This window comes from Corvus cornix, chromosome 2 (assembly GCF_000738735.6).
Source record: "Corvus cornix cornix isolate S_Up_H32 chromosome 2, ASM73873v5, whole genome shotgun sequence".
NCBI classification, from domain to species: domain Eukaryota; kingdom Metazoa; phylum Chordata; class Aves; order Passeriformes; family Corvidae; genus Corvus; species Corvus cornix.
Window position 1 is genome coordinate 32,831,329 of NC_046333.1, and position 16,565 is coordinate 32,847,893.

Below are 16,565 nucleotides of genomic sequence, written 5' to 3' on the forward strand. Positions count from 1 at the left end.
TTCATGTTATGAGATGTGAACTGATCATCTCAGGGGCCTGAATGGATTTCTCCTCCCTATATTACATGGCACAGTTGGCCAGCTATCATATGTGTGGGTTTCCTCTTCTTTGCAATACTTACTGACCTCTGCCTAAGGCAGAATATGAGAGATGATGGGTCGGTTTCTTGAATTATTTATTTACAGAAATAGACATATTGCCATCAGCTGAGCATCCCCGGATTTTATTTAAAGTCAATACTGCAATAAAGCCTATAACATAAAAAGCTAAAATTAAATTAAAACAAATTCGCAAAGAAAGCCCTGCTGAGAACCTGTGGTGGAGGTTAATTAAAATGAGATCGAACAGAGGTCTTGGATTTTGTAGCAGCTGTAGTTAAAAATCTGTGGTACCTGACAGAGATAGATGGTGGTTTCCTCTGATGATGCTTACAACTTTTCCAAACAGTAGCTTTCCAAAAATAGGATTTATTTTTGCAGCTAAAAAGAATACTTCAACATAGCAGGTATTTTTTCTTTGGCAATGGATTAAGTTGCACCAAACTGCAGGTGGCATCTTTTTAAATATTTCCACAAGGAAGGCTATCATTCTGCTTTTCTACCAGTTTCTCTCCACACCTTGTCTCCTTTTTTTAAAAACTGTGCATTTTATTATAATACTGAAACATCAGTGGTGCTTTCCAGAATGGGAAAGAGCTCTTTCAAAAGCTATTTATTAGTGTATGCAACAGGGATGTGCTTGAATTTCACCATGTCAGTTCTACTCCATGTTCATGCTCACTGTGAAGCAGTGGCATTTCAATATTGCAGCTTTAATATGGATATTTATGATGGTGAAGTCTATATTAAAGAAATTATGCCTAGAGCATGTTTTAAAGCCTATAGGACAAGCTTTGAAAAACGTGAAGGACAGCAGACCTATCATTGCAGGTTTCTTCTACAAGCTCCTTACAGACAAGAAAAAAGAACCACAAGTGAATTCTAGTCAGCGAAACACAGAAAGGATCTCTCAATTGCCTGTGGCCAGACAAATTAGGCCTTCTGCCTTTGGAAAGTCACCCTTTAGTTTTCCCCTGGGAAAAAAGGGGCAAGCAAACAGGATATGGGTGTCCAGATTTGAATGTGTTTTCTTTTGTCTACTCCAGTAAAGAATGAAACAAGGAGCTGAAGCTTTCTGAAATTATCTGTGGTACAGCAAATGGTGGGAAGACAAAACAAGGATTACTAACTGATGCAAAGATTACTGTAATACAGCTGTCACGGACACAAAAAGTCACAATGATGAAAACCTGTCACCCAAATACAGCAAAATTCCTGCTGACTTCAATGAATCAGAATTTTACCTCATGACTTCAAGGCACCGTAGAAAAACAAACAAAATCAACCTACCAAACCTCTATTAAAAGCAATCCAGGAAAAACAACTTCTGAGAATGCAGTCCATATGGACAAATGATAAGGGCACTAGGGGTACCCTGCTTTTCTGTTAGATGTCTCCCCCCTCCTCCCTACTCCACAGTGCCTACCATCTTTCAGGATCCTTTTTGTCTCAGTCAAACTGACCTTACAGTTTAACATGCAGAGTCTCACATCTGTCATACAATGGACAGTGAGGAAGACAGCAATTGGTTATGAAACACCTGACTTGAATTTCATTGAGCCATGTAATAAACCAGAAAGAAATGGAGTTTTACTAGGCAGAAGCAGGTTTTCATCATAAGTCTCTATATACCTCCATTCATGATAATGACAAATGAAGTTCTTTCCTGAAGAGTGAGAAATGAAGCCTCATAATGCACTTACAGCCAGTAGGAAATAACATCATCTCATTCAGTGTAAAAGGACAGGTAGGGTTGTGATCATGTAACTAGGTAAGCAAAACAAATACATTCCAGACATGCCATCCTTTGAAGGAAAGGAAACTTCCACGGGTTTAATCACATGCTGCTTCATCTGGTTTTCCTATAACAGATCTCTGCTTGTTTAAAAAAAAAAAGTTAACTTTCCATATAGGGAAGTACAAAGTGGGTCATTGGGGAAGCATGCGCTCCTCGGCTGGAAGCAAGCTATGGACGGTCCCAGGTGAATGGTGTCTATCCAACACCACTGTTTTGTCAGATTTTGGAGCCCTCTCCACCCTAATCCCTCCCCCCACCTCAACAGGAAAGGAGACATCTGTGAATCCTCTGGCACTGCTTCGATGTATTACAGCTGTAATAACCACTGATACAAAGAGAAGAATGTTTTCTAGCCCTAAATTCCTGAGGTACTTTTCTGAACAGACACAAGTGGATGGGACTTGGTTACATGAAAAATACCCCGCCAGGCCCAGGGGTGTGGGGAAAGACAAAGAGGAATCATGATCTGCAGATAATTGAGCTCAGCTTGGCTTTACATTTATCTTTTCTGACCACTCAACCCATTTTTCCAAATCCAAACTTCTAATCTTTAAATCTAAACACTATTTTTCTGGCAGCTTGTACTTACTCCCTCTTGGCTATATCAGATGAAAAATACTTCAAGGAGGGAGCTTAAAACAGTAGTGATCTATGGACTTACATATATGCAGCAGTTTTGCAGTACACCTTACCATTACCATGTAGGCAGAACAGTTTGATGCTCTCTGCTAGAAATCCCAAAATGCATCAGACACCACAAACTCCATTTTCTCTTATTGTTAGCTATGTCAGCCACCAGCAGTCTAAATCATGGTGCCTCTTACCTGTATTTCAGTCATTTCATGGCAGTAGGTAGTCTGGACAGGTATGCATGGAGAACTGGTTCCCAAGCACCAGAGCTCTTGCAAGGGTTGGGAACACACTGGCTCTCCCAGTGCCTCTACTGCCATAGTGCTGTGCAGTCCCTCAGAAGGACCACAACAGGTTGGAGAGATGGGCAGAGAGGAATTGTCTGAAGTTCAACGAAGGCAAATGCAGGGTCTTGCACCTGGGGAGGAATAACCCCATGCACCAGTACAGGCTGGGGGCCAAACTGCTGGGAAGCAGCTCCAAGCAGCTCTACAAAGAAGGACCTGGCGGTGTGCCACTGTGGCCTGGAAGGCCAATGGTATCCTGGGGGCATTAGGAAGAGCATTGCCAGCAGGTCAAGGGAGGTGGTCCTGCCCCTCAGCCCTGGTGAGGCCACATCTGGAGCGCTGTTTCCAGTTCTGGGCTGCTGCGTACAAGGGAGACATGGGGCTCCTGGAGCAGGTCCAAGGGAAGGCAACAAGGATTGGGGAACTGGAGCATCTTTTTTATGAGGGAGTTGGGCCTGTTCAGCCTTAAGAAGAGACAACTCAAAGAGGACCTCATTAAGGTGTATAAATATTTAAAGATGGGGTGCCAAGAGGATGTTTCCAGGCTCCTCTTGGTGGAAATCAATAGGGAAAGAGGCAATGGACAGAAACGGGTGCACAGGAAGTTCCACCTGAACATGAGGAAGAACTTCTTTACTGTGCAGGTGACCAGGCACTGGAACAGATTGCCCAGAGAGGTTGTGGACTCTCCCTCACTGGAGATATTGAGGAACCATCTGGACACAATCCTGTGCAATGTGCTCTAGGATGATCCTGCTTGAGCAGGGAGGTTGGAACAGATGACCCCACTGTTGTCCCCTCCAACCTTACCCATTTTGTGATTCTGTGATTCATAGAATAATCATATCCTGGTGCAGATTTGCTTAAAAATAAAAAAAAGAAACAATAAGTGTTTCAAATGTTTTTAAATTCCTTTCTAACCAGAAGTTCCCTGGGTCGTACAGCTGCTCAATGACAATTTGCCCAAGAAGTTGAGTAAATTGTTTCATCCTGAGCTCCTCTCTGTTGTGGTTACATTGCTGCTAGTACCCAAACTCAGGGCCAGCTTTGGGCAGGCAGTCTGACAGGCACAGAAACATCCATTCTTCAGCACAAGGCCAGTGGAAGCAAGAGCCAACCCCTGCTCTGTGCCAGGTCTGCAAGGGGACCAGTCAGAGTTTCATGTCATCAGTCCTTTTCTTGAGCCAACACCACTGGCTTTGTCTTGAAGGGGGACACAGGCCAGCTCTGCCCTGGGGTGGATGGAAAGACACATGTGGAGGCTGGTTCAGGAGCAGGAGCCAGGACAGGAGTCACCCTGGTGAGCCCTAAGAGCTACAGCTGCCCTGCACTTACACCACAGAGGAGCCCTAGAGCAGCCTGGCTTCAGCCAGAGCAGCTGCTGTGCCCTAATTCACAGCCAGGACCTGAAAACTTTGTGGGGAGAATTTTGCAATATGCACCTTGGCAGTAAACTGAGGGTTCCAGAGATCTCAGTTCCATCCAATCCTTAAACACTTGAAACAGGATTTTCTGAAGTCATTCTTCAGCCTACCTTTCTTTTGTACCATCCTGCAAGAGTGAACATAGGGGCATACCCACATGAATTTCACAGCTGCAGGACATCATTGTTAACAGAGAAAAAAACCTTCAAACCTTCTGCTTCAAAGCCACAAGCCCTTGGTCCCCATCTTTCTAATAGAGTTTGTAACTATCTTTGCAATGCAGTGGCTCACATGCTCTCTGCAGCCATTTACGGCATCACTGCCAATCTTAATAACAGAGATCTGACGGGCTACACAACACTGCAATTTATGCTTTAACTCCAAGCAGTAATATTTGCTCTAGTTAAGTGGAAATTTTTAGAAAAACTGCAAGACTGCAGCAGTTAACTGCATAAATTTAATAGGTTAACTGAAATAAAAACTCATTAACTGATTAACTGAGAACTATGGATGGAGTAATGTCACCACATCACAGGGAACATTTAAGTCAAGAATTGCAATAAAGTAGATTTGCAATTCTTGAATGCATGTGATTAACAGATTCAAACAAATGATGCTTTACTATGTCAGTTATTGCTTGCCCTAAAATACTGATGATTAAATTCAAGCGTTTAAGAGAAAAATGCATCCAAGGACAATTACAAAAGAGAAAGAGAGTAATTAATTATTCAGTGTGCTATTGCCAGTTAAAAATATAATAATAACAACAATAGCAAAAATATATATGAATAATAGGAAGAGTAATAATCATAAAAAGAGTTATCTTAAGAGTTAGGAACACAAATTTTCCAATGTGAAATAGAAAAATCTACTGCATGGCTAAACCAAGATACTGAATTTTTTCCAAATTATGGCAGTAGTGAGAGACTCAAGCACTGTCTAATTAGTCATTTATGAACTCAGCTGCTGTGCAGGTGTATTAGAGATGGGTGATACACTGATACCATATTGATGTCACATACCAAATCTGTTGATGCAATTGTTTAAAAAAAAAAGACCCCACCAACCTACTAGAAAGCCATGGATGCTAACGAGGGCAGGTGTTCTAGGAGTATGAGTCCTGTGTCTTCCTCTACAGTGTCTCCTGCGTCCTAGGCTTGGTGAGCACAGAAAGTCCTCTTCTTCCTCAAGTTCCCCAAGATCCCCAAATCCTCATCCATGAGCTTAAATTATTTCCCGATAACATGACAGAGGTTTTTCTGGTAACAGCGGCACAAGATATTGAGATAGTATCACCTATTTTTAATTCTGCTTACACTCGATCAGTTTCAAGAGTTTGAGTGACAGCCTCATTGCAATATCTTGTCTAAAACTTGCTACTGAGTAACCTTGGTAACTTTTTGTGTTACTTTTTTTTTTCCAAGGACCACTCAAGGATTCTTATCCACATTGAAACACCAAAATAGAGAAGTGGCAATGGTGATGACACAAACTGCTAATCTCTTCTTCACACAGAGTTTACCAAAATCTCCTGGAAATTCAAAATCATTTCCCTGCTCAATGAACTTGCCTCCAAGAAGTTCAACCCTAAGGGTTATTTTTAGAGTATTACTCATGAGTACTGAACAACTAGCAGTGCATTAAAGACAAACAAAAAATACCAGCCCAAAACTAAAAGCAAACCACAATTAAAAAACCATAAAACCTGTCTAGTTACAAAACAAAGAACTAAAAAAGTGGTATAAAATTAGATGCTAGGTTTGTTAGTTTGCAGTCAGGACTACTTCAAAATCCTTTCTCACACATTTACATTGTACTTTCTTTTGCCATATGCTTTGCAGGGAAACACAAGTCACCAAAGTCACAATTTCAAAAAGAAAAAGGGTTAAGGGCAAGGTGCAAAACCTAAGGTGTTACAGATCTCTCAAGGTCAAGCTCAGGAGTTAACATGCAGCTAGGTCTCTACTCTGTAAAACATTAACTATATCCTTTTCACTTAACAACCACAACAATCAGGCTGTATGGTTTTTGGATGGCTAACAAAAGGAGAAACTACAGCTGTAAAAAGAATGAGACTTAAAATGAATTTGAGATATCTTCACAGAAATCTCCTCAGTAACACAATGTCAAGATAAATGTTTGCAATGCATTGTTCGCTGCCTTTTTTGGTATTTGGAGAAAACACACCCTCATTCCTAATATTCCTGCTGAGTTTATTTCTATTTCTGAGAATTGTTATTAACAGCAGGTGACTACCCAAGCAGCAGAATGAAAATGAAGCAATGTCAGTAATATCAGCAAAAATGACCAAGAAAGGTTAACTCTTGAAAATGTAGTATTTCAAAAGGAAAAATTCCATAATATACAATGTTGGAGGGTAAAAACTGAGAAGCTATTCAAGTCAATGAGGACATTAGGAGAAAATAAAAGAATCTGACCGTATCATTGTGCCTCCTCACTTTTCTTACTTCTAGGAGCCTGTTCAGAATTTAAAAACCAGAATTTTTAAAATTTTAGTTAAACTTACCCTGAAATTAGAGAACATTGACTAAATACGCCTTTCCAAAGAAAAACCTCAGTTAAATGCTATGTTAATTAGAATTTCTTTTAATGGAAATTTAAATCTCCTGTAAAAGCACATCACCAGTAATAAGTTCTTTGAAAAGAAATTAATGAAAAATGTAAATCTCTCAAATACTCATATTTGTACTTATACACACACACATATATTTATATCTGCAAAGATTTATTTCAGAAGGGTTTCCAGGACTTTCTTGAATGCATGTCCCATAATCATTACCTCCTTGCAGAAACTTCCTGCTATGAAAAATGGCCATGGTCATTGACTAAATTCCTTGCTACAACTTTATCAGTTTCTAACAAGACGCAGCATTCTATTATGTACCATTATTTAGCTATAAATTATAGTTTATCTTTATTCCTGGTTGGAAGCTGAGCATTCTAACAGCTAGCAACATCTAAACAGAAACAAATGAACAGCTACTTCTAATGGAATATGATGGTCATTTCAACATAACATTTCCTTAGGGAAAAATACACTTTTCTACAAAAGGACACAATCAAATTAAATACTTGCTTGATTTCATTGTCTTTCCAGGACAAACATTAGACATCATTTTAAAAGAACAGAAAAGCTCTACGGTAATTCTTGAGTGCAAACATGTAGACTTTTTTTGACCATTGTAGCCAAAATATAAATCACTTTCTGCTGTGGTGTCAGGAAGTGTATTGCACTAAATTAATCATGAGCTACTTTAAAAAAGGAACAAAAAATCCACTGCAAAATTAAACAAATCTCTCTGTGTCCATTTTCCATTTGCATTGTCATCACCTACCTTTAAAGGATGATGGAAGTGAGATGGGAATGTTGCTGAAATGCATTCAACAGACACTGTATGTGTGTTAGCTTCTCTAGTGCTCTCTGTTGTGCCTTCAGCCATTGGAAAAGATAAAGTATTATAACCTGCACACAATATAATCTTTACTCTTTGCCAGGCTCCTAGCACAGGGATACACCATAGCAAAATAAGTGCAGAGGCACACAGACTACAAGCCAAGCTGTATGTCTTCTTCTAGCATTTCCCAGTCCCAGATGTACTCTGCTGCAGTAGAAAAAAGTCTTTCTGTCTCATTATAAAAAAGAGGAAAGGCAATGCATAAGGGAAATCGAGTCATTCTAGAAAGCTTTTGCTAATAAATCAAAGAGTTCAGTGGATGTGCCCAAATGGAGAAAGCTGGGAGCACAGAGATCAGGCAGCTCCATCCACAACCATATAACGGTGACTCAGCTTGCTCTTACCTTTTATGTCAGGCATGAAAGGAAAGAGAATTGTATTTACTGAGTGAGGAGTAAATAAACTCATGCCAATTAAAGAACAGAAAATACGTCTCTTTGTTTTAGACTTTAAGCATTTTAAAGATAAAAAATCGTAAATCATTAGCTCAGACAAGGATTCTAGATCCTCGTCTGTCTTTCTTTTCTCCCAGGGCAGGATGGGCCATACATGGAATTTTTCTTAACTCACCCCTTTCAAACTCTCAACCCACAAACCCCACCATCCAAGAGGCACCAGTCATATTTAATATCCCTGCTTTAATAAGGTAATTTTCAAAATGTTTCTGGGAAGGCACACTTCTCTGGACCACAAGAAATAGCAATTAAAGTCAGCCTCAACTTTACAACCGACTTTGAAGCCAGAGGGAGTTTACGAAAATGTTTTGAAGTCTCTTCCTCCTCTTTCCTCAGTCTCCAAAAGTACTTTTTCTCTAGGTTATCACAAGCCTGCCTGCCTTTCTCACTGTTGGCTGCTCAGGTCTATTAGCTCAGGACCATCTTCTTCTGAATCTGGATTCAGAAAACTGTAAGTCCGTTTATTAATTCTCAGCAAAAACATCTCAACACATGTTTAAATGCTGTTGAACCTGGGCCTACTTCGTGGTTTTTCTCCTCACACAGTAACTTAGTATCTCCCTCCACAGTAAGCCACACTTACCGGTAAAATGTGGTGTAATCCACCGTTGAATGACAGCTCTGGAACTCCCACGCTTTGAGTTTCTGGCATTCCCGGTGAGCTCGGAGTTTCACCCTGACTGTCCCATGACAGAGCTCGGGTACAGGTTTTCTCTGCGGGCGGCTGCAGAACTCATTGGACTCCACACGCCAGGATTCAGCAAAGTCATCCACATCAAACTTAAAATTCCCATCCCCCCCAATCAGGTCATCTCGCTTGTGCCCATTGTAATTGCCACACAGACCACAGAGTTTGCCTTTCAGATGAGGTGCAGCCATGACTTCCACAAAACTGTCTCCATCCCATGATATTTCCAAGCCTAATAAAAAGATAAGACAAAAATGCACATAGAAAAAGAAAGAGAAGAAATTGAGAATAACAAACTGCACCTTATGTTTGTGAAACAGCTTTCATGGGAACCTGAACAAAGCCATCGGCTTCATTCTCATAATGCTGTTAGATTTCTATATAGTTCCCATAGCTCCCAGTAAGTGCCTCTGGCAAGTGCAGTGTTTCTTAAATTACAGTCAATTAGAATACATTCATGCCTATCTCTTCTTATTTTTGTTTCTTCTTGCTAATGAATGGGGTCATCCTAAAAAATATGAAGCCAAGGCAGGACTACTCCCAACATCAAAGGAGAGCCCTTGCAAAATTCTGCAAATTGAATTTGCTATGGTAAATTTCTAGCTGACTTTGAAGGGGGCCCAGAATTTCAACCATTGCAACCCATTGCACAGGTTGTGATCATACAAAGATGTCCATGTCCTGTGAGACTCCAGCAGTGACCACCTTATGGGAAACATCCTACTTTTGCCTACAAAGCTGACAGTGATGGCTCATTGGGGTGAATACAACTGTTCCAATACAAGTACCTTATTTTGTGGGAGTAGAAAGAGTTATAAGGATTAAAGATATATCAGATGGGTAAAACTGTTATAAGAAAACATTCTGAATTGGATTCAAACTGTTCATTCAAAAGGCATTAATTACCAACCTTTTGAAGTAGTCTGCATAAGTTAGCAACACTGAGAAGTGACGGTAACATCTAACCTTTATCTAATGGCTGGGATGTAATCTGCTACAATTTGATTTACAGGAAGGTTTGGCACTTCCAGAACATCAAAATCAAAGTCACTTTTGGTGAGTGAAATCCATTTTATCTGTCTGTACCCATCTAAAAGCTGGTGTCTAGCTTAAGTGAGCTGTCTAGGTCCTTTGATGGAGTAAAATAGGCAGCTCTGGATCGCAACAGGATTGTCTAATACAGAGGGAATAAACTACTTTCTGAATCTGAACTACTTTCTGTTCCCAGCAATACTCTAGAGGGACCAGAGATCAGGTGTAGACTAAACTTCTAGTTTTTACCTGAGTGACTGTAAATTAAATGAATCCCATTCTTTGAGGAGTAAATAGGCAGCTCATAAGGGAAAACACTTTTGATATCATTTGGGATAAAAACAAGAAACATTGCTGCTTAACTTCTACCCAAAAATGGCCTTTCTTGTAATTATTTCCATGTCTCATGAATCATTCTATGTCACATCTGCAGTAACCCTGCACCTGAAGATCACAAATCATTTTGCTGATGTTAATTTGTTCTCATAAAATACCTGTGAGTAGCAATTAATTAAGAATAAACACAGGATCCCACTTTTAAACAGGATAATCCAGATTTTACCCTGTTCTCCCTGCTTAGCCAAGAATACCAAAGAGCATCACTCTGTGGTGCAGGACCAGGGCTTCTCTCCAGCTTTCTTCATTTGCTGTGTGGGCTGGCTTAGCACCACCCTTTCCTCCTGTAAATCAGTGCTTGTCACTGTGTGATCCAAATCCTGCCCTATCCTCATGTAAGTAATTAACATACCAGTGACTCAGTTCAAAGCTGGAACCCTTCCTTCAGCAACACATCCCATTGTCTCCTATGACAATTCCTACCCGCATTGCAGAGGAACAGGGTGAGGTTCAAGCAGCAATTATGGCTATAGAAGGGGTGTATTGCCATCTTAACATCCTGCCCCAGTGCTTGTGTAGGTTGCACCATGTCACCAAGAGTTTTGGGAATGATTTACTCGTCAAGGCTGTGAAGATAATTCTGCATCACCTGTCACTACAGTATATTACACTGTTTTCTTACCACCATAGGTTAGCAATGATAGCACAAATATATCCTGAGCTAACTATGCCTGAAATCAGTTTCAAATTACCTCCTAAACCCAGCATGGGTGGGGACACCGTCTCCTCCTCCAAAGGCACTTTACACCCAGCCAACTGAGAAATTGTGCAAGACTACAACTGTTAATGAGGCCAGCACAGTGGCAAGGGGGAGAGCTGCCTTTTAAGCTGCTTCATACATTATCAGTGCTGAACAAATTCAAAATCCAGCTGTCTTTGCTTCTGACAACACTGAACAAAACAAAACACAGCTTGATTTGCAGACACAAGATTAATACTGCCGTGCTGGCATTTAGAAAATACTTGCCATTAAATTATAAACCAAGATTTCTTCAGACTTGAGAATCACATAAACTTTCTCAAAGTTTAAAGCATCAAGATCCAAATTCTCAAACAGTTCTTTTCAGAAAATAACTATAGTTTTTAAGGCTGTGTCCAAGTTCTTCCCCCAGAGAAGCTCCCTCAGAAGCTCCCTACTTTAAACAAAGTCCGAAAAGACTGGCAAAGGATTCTATCTTAATTTTCCTTTTAGGACTATTTTTTTCCTCAAGATAAAACTTACTGATCTTCAGTGAAAATACATTAATTATGAAAGGTTAACTTGAAAATTGTCCTGAATATTTATGTCCTTTTCAGCTGAGTTAATTTACTTGTTACATTTTGCTTTTGTAGACCTGCAAAAGGCATGCAGGTATGCAGAAGAAGAATAACATCAAATTATGGCTTTTCTTCTCAGCATATAAAAATGCACATTTTAAAAGCTAGAGGTTCCTGCTTTGATTCCTGGATTTCATTCAAAAGACTCACTATCTAACAACCACATGGACATACTTTCCTCTAGCTGCTATGGCTTAATTACACTTTATTCTGCTGTAATTGTTCAGATAGAAGGGTAATTTCTAGCTTTGATGAACAGCGTAAAGGTTTCTGTCCATAACAGAGCTTTCTCCTTTCTGGAGTAACAAGGAAGAGTATTTACCCCTACATGCACGATAATTTTGTTGGAGCCTGATCACACTGTGCAGTGTGTGCCTTTTGTTTGCTCACAAGCAGAAAATCCAGTTAGTTTCTGTAAACCAACAAGAGCTGTGACAGACGGGATTATGCTACAGAGCAGTGCTTGAAATGGTCTCCTTGGCAGACAGAAACTGTTTGGAAGAGTTTCTTGGTGCCTATACCCCCCTTTCTTCCCCCCCCCCAAAATGGATGAGTTTCCCATTCACTTGGACAAGAATCAGAATCCGAGAGATGTGAAGCCAAAGGATGCAACATCTGTCCCATCTGGGGATGTGCAAAAAAGAAATATTCTCTGAGTTACTTTTTCATTTTTTCCAATTATCCTCTCTTTGAAGGATGCCTAACCAACTTGTTACTTGATTTCTTAACTTGGCACATTATGTACTCTACTGCATTTTAAAAAAAATCCTTCTAGATTTATGTATATCACACACTGAGTTACTCATGCTGGGAGCTCTCATCAATTGTTCTGCATGATTTTCCTGGCATCCTTGAGATTTAAAGGAATCCTCAAGAACCAGCCAACAACTCTTCCATAAAGATTTAATGTCAAAGTGGTATAGAAAAAGTGCAGCAAAGTGGCTTTGTGCAAAAGATAGCAAAGAAAAAACAACAAAATGCTCATGCAATAGAGGAATAGATAAGCACCACCATCCCTGTGAAAGTCTTTTGTCTTTCCAACACACAAATTTTGGATAAGGACTCAACATATCCCAATCAGACCCATAGCTTCCAGTGCAGAGTGCAAGGACTTCTGCTGCATGGCATCCAGGGCTACAGCTGGTGAGGAATTTAGCAACAACACAGGTTTTCACTGGAAAATGCCAATTCATCAGAACTGAAATGCTTCAGGGAGACATATCGTATTCAATGAACTTCCAAAACAGCACAGGCAAGGCTCCAAGCTGGTTTCCCGCCAGCTCGCCTGGTGGGCTGCCTAGAAGCATGAACGATCGGGATATGAAACTCCAGGACTACCCTGCCATGCCCCTGCCTTGTAGCCAGGGACCACAAGACTTCCTGAAGCTTTGGGCTTCCCTGTTTTATCCAAGGCTCAACTCCCAGCTCTGCAAAAGGAAAACCAAAATCCGTGGGAATGCTGGCTGAGCTGTAAGCACCAGACCCTGCATTTCCCAGCCCAATTTTACTTTGAATTCTACTTCTAGTGCAGCAGTTTTGCTTATTTTTCATTACTTCCTCCCTTCCTCTCTTTTTTCACTGTACACTGGGAAAGCATATATTTTTTAAAAATCCATGTTTCCTTCTGAAACAGAAATTTCTCCATTTTTTTTCTCCTGGTACTCAGAACTTCCTGTGGAACAAAATGTTTGCCTTTAAACCAGTTCTACTCAGCACATTTTTCTTCTCTACAGCCTCTCTGCTGCTTATCCTCTCCCAGCAAAATGGAGCCAGGCCATTCTGCTTCTTTCCAGGCCTTATGTGCTGAGGAAAGGAGGACCTGGCCCATCATGCTGTATTCAGCGAGAGAAACCTGATCCTGCTCCATTAAGGGGAGGAATTATTTAGGCTATAATTTGCAGTGATTACACACTGTTTGGTATGTTGTCATATGCCATGTTTGCACTTCCTCTGCCAACACATGGACAAGGATGTGTGTAGTCATTTATTAGGCTTGCACCAGAGACAAATGGAATAGCAGCAGGATTAGCTGTCATTCATCTTCAGTTGAAAACCCTTCCTTGGCCTGTGGTTGGCTAATGAAATCCACATCGCCTGAATTCATGGTGTTCAGCTGGCTGCAAAGAAAAACCCTCAAGATGCTTCTAATTAGAAGTTGTGAATAATGGTCAACTTGTGTGCATTTTACAGACAGCCACAAAAATCTGCATTGCCACTTTGAGGAATGAGCCCAGAGCTGGGATCCACATTATGCAGATTCACATTTCCAGAGGTTAAATGAACAGGTGTCTAAACTCTCAGCTCAACAGTGGGTGCTAGTGTCCCCCTTGAAAAAAAAATTATGCTAGATAATGAGTATGACTATGCGTGACGCCTGCGACCGTATCACTCCATAAGAAAGACTGGTTTCACTGCTTCCACATGGCATTTAATTGAATTAACAGTAAATAGTATTCTCACTGAAACAGTACTTCACTGTGTAAGTGAAATCTCTCAGGACTATAGTAGTAGCTAACACATGCTAATGAGAAAGTTTTAAACTTCTCCTCAGTATTTATCTGCGCAAGGATACTATAGTTTCAGAACAGTTTATCAAAGCAAAAGTAAATCCTCTGGTTTAGCATTTTGACAATTAATGTATTTTCTAAGACTCAAAAGACCTGAGAGAATGCTATCTCCCTTCCCTGTTTCTAGAAACAAGGTAGCATACTATAAAGTTTCTAATTTCCTTTTGCTTGTGGTGCTGTAGACTGTTCCTTGCAGACAACTTCTTACTTGAACACAAAGCAAGCCCAGTAAGATGGCACTGAATAGTAAATTAGGCCTTCCTTTTCAAACCAGGGCCTCCATTTTGCTGGGTAGCCCCAGCGAAATATTTCCATAATTTTAAAACATAAACTCATTCCAGCCACTATAACCATGAATTTATATAATTTCTCACTTAAAATGCAAGATATGTTCCTGGAACTTTGAAAAACCTGAATTTTATGTTTAAGAACTGATCTCTTCTCTGTTCTTATCTGTAAGTAACAAATGATATCATGTACTAAGTTTGCATGGCAAGATTCTGGAAGCAGAGAGCTACAGGGGTGGCTTCTGTGAGAAGCTGCCAGAAACTTCCCCCATGTCCAATGGAGCCAGTTGCAGCTGGATCCAAGATGGACCAATTCCAGCTGGCTCCAAGATGGGCTTGGCCTTGGCAACAATCGTAGCATCTCTGGGATAACATATTTGAGAAGGGGGAGAAAAGACCTGTGCAACTGCAGTCAGAAGGAGGAGGGAGAGTGTAAGATAAACAACCCTGCAGTCAGTGGAGAAGGAGGGAGAGGAGGTACTGGAGCAGATATTCCCCTGCAGCCCATGGTGAAGACCATGGTGAGGCAAGCCTGCCCCACTGAAGCCCACGGAGTTCCATGCTGGAGTAGAGATCCACCTGCAGCTCCTGGATAACCCCACACTGGAGCAGATGGATGCCTACAGGAGACTGCGACCCTGTGGGAAGTCCATCCTGGAGCCATGAAGAGAGGAGCCCACACTAGAGGACATTTACTGGCAAGACTTGTGACCTCGTGGGGAATCCATGTTGGACTCTGTTCCTGAAGGGCTGCGCCCTGTGGAAGGGACCCACATTTTTGAAGTTTGTGAAGAAATGCAGACCATGAGAGGGACTCACACTGGAGAAATTTGCAGAGAACTGTCTCCCATGGAAGGGACCCGATGCTGGAGCAAGGAATGAGTATGAGGAGTCCTTCCCCTGAGGAGGAAGACCTGGTAGATACAATATGTGATGGACTCACTGCAAATCCCATTCCCAACCCCCCCAACACCACTCAGGGAAGGAGGAGGTAGAGACAATTGGGAGTAAAGCTCAGCTTATGAAGAAGGGAACTGGAAGTGTGGAGGCTTTTTTAATATTTTACTTCATTTCTCATTATCCTACCCACATTTGATTGGCAATAAATTAAACTAATTTCCCCAAATTGAGTCTGTTTTCCCCATGATGGTAATTGCTGAGTGATCTCTACCAGTCCTTATCTTGAACCACGAGTCTTCCATCATATTTTCTCTTCCCTGTCCAGGTGAGGAGGGAAGTGATAAAGTGGCTTTGGTGGGCATGTTTGGTTGATGTCCAGCCAGGGTCAACCCACCATACTTTGCATAAGACACTTTTAAGTTACTGTAAGTAAAAGTCATGGCAATTTGTCTATTTGGGCAGCTAATTGTCAGCCACAGAATGAAACACAGCTTAAGCAATATCCTGCAGACTTCAAACTCATAGCTGGGATTTCTGTCTGCTTGTGGGCTGCAGAAATTTTGAAAGCGCTGTGGGTTTCTCTAAACTCTAAAGAGTTATAACAATATTTATTACTGCTGCCATGCTTTTTTACTGACTACAGTTCATGTTGAACTTGGGAAGTTCCTCAGAGAAAGACACACACGCAAACATACACAGACACACACATACACTTGTCCTACCTGCTTTGGTTGTCACTTTCAGCAAATAACCATCCAAATCGATCTGAAATTGCGGTGTCTCGCAAGGTAGTGAAATTCGGGTCCCATTCCACTTCACTGTGAGGTGCTGCTGGAGGCTGATTGTGCTTCTGCCCAACACAAGGTCCACTGACTTTGTCCAGGAGAAAGAACGGGTCCGACGAGCATCGTTTTTTACCAGCACCTGAAAGGGCGAGGCAGAGGAGGAGCAGTCTTTCGTCAAAACGTACTGACATGTTCCCTGAAAGTTAAATGTCCGTCCATCAAAAGTGTTGTAGTGAGGATCTCCAAATACAGTGCAAACTCCAGGCTCTGCAGGTGAGTGAGAAACAAAAGTGCCATATCAGGATCAATTGAAGTTTGAAAAAAGCAGTTGATAAGAACTTAGAGATGCTGCTCTCATCTAATCTATCTGCTCTATGGGGTAGATTTTGACCGGCACCCACTAGGAATAAATAGGTCTTTGAAA

General features: G+C 41.1%; 1 protein-coding gene across 6 annotated transcripts in view; it reads right to left on the reverse strand.

The window, feature by feature from the left end:
• BMPER (BMP binding endothelial regulator) overlaps positions 1 to 16,565 on the reverse strand; it is a 148,903-nt gene that overhangs the window by 36,283 nt on the left and 96,055 nt on the right. For 5 of the 6 annotated variants that reach the window (XM_019285473.3, XM_039548175.1, XM_039548176.1 and 2 more), the window contains 2 exons: positions 16,079 to 16,408; positions 8,753 to 9,089 (listed from right to left, as the gene is read on the reverse strand). In XM_019285473.3, coding sequence (XP_019141018.1) covers positions 8,753 to 9,089; positions 16,079 to 16,408 — 667 coding nt within the window. The remainder of the gene's footprint in view (positions 1 to 8,752; positions 9,090 to 16,078; positions 16,409 to 16,565) is intronic. The other variant, XM_039548177.1, reaches the window with a different exon arrangement.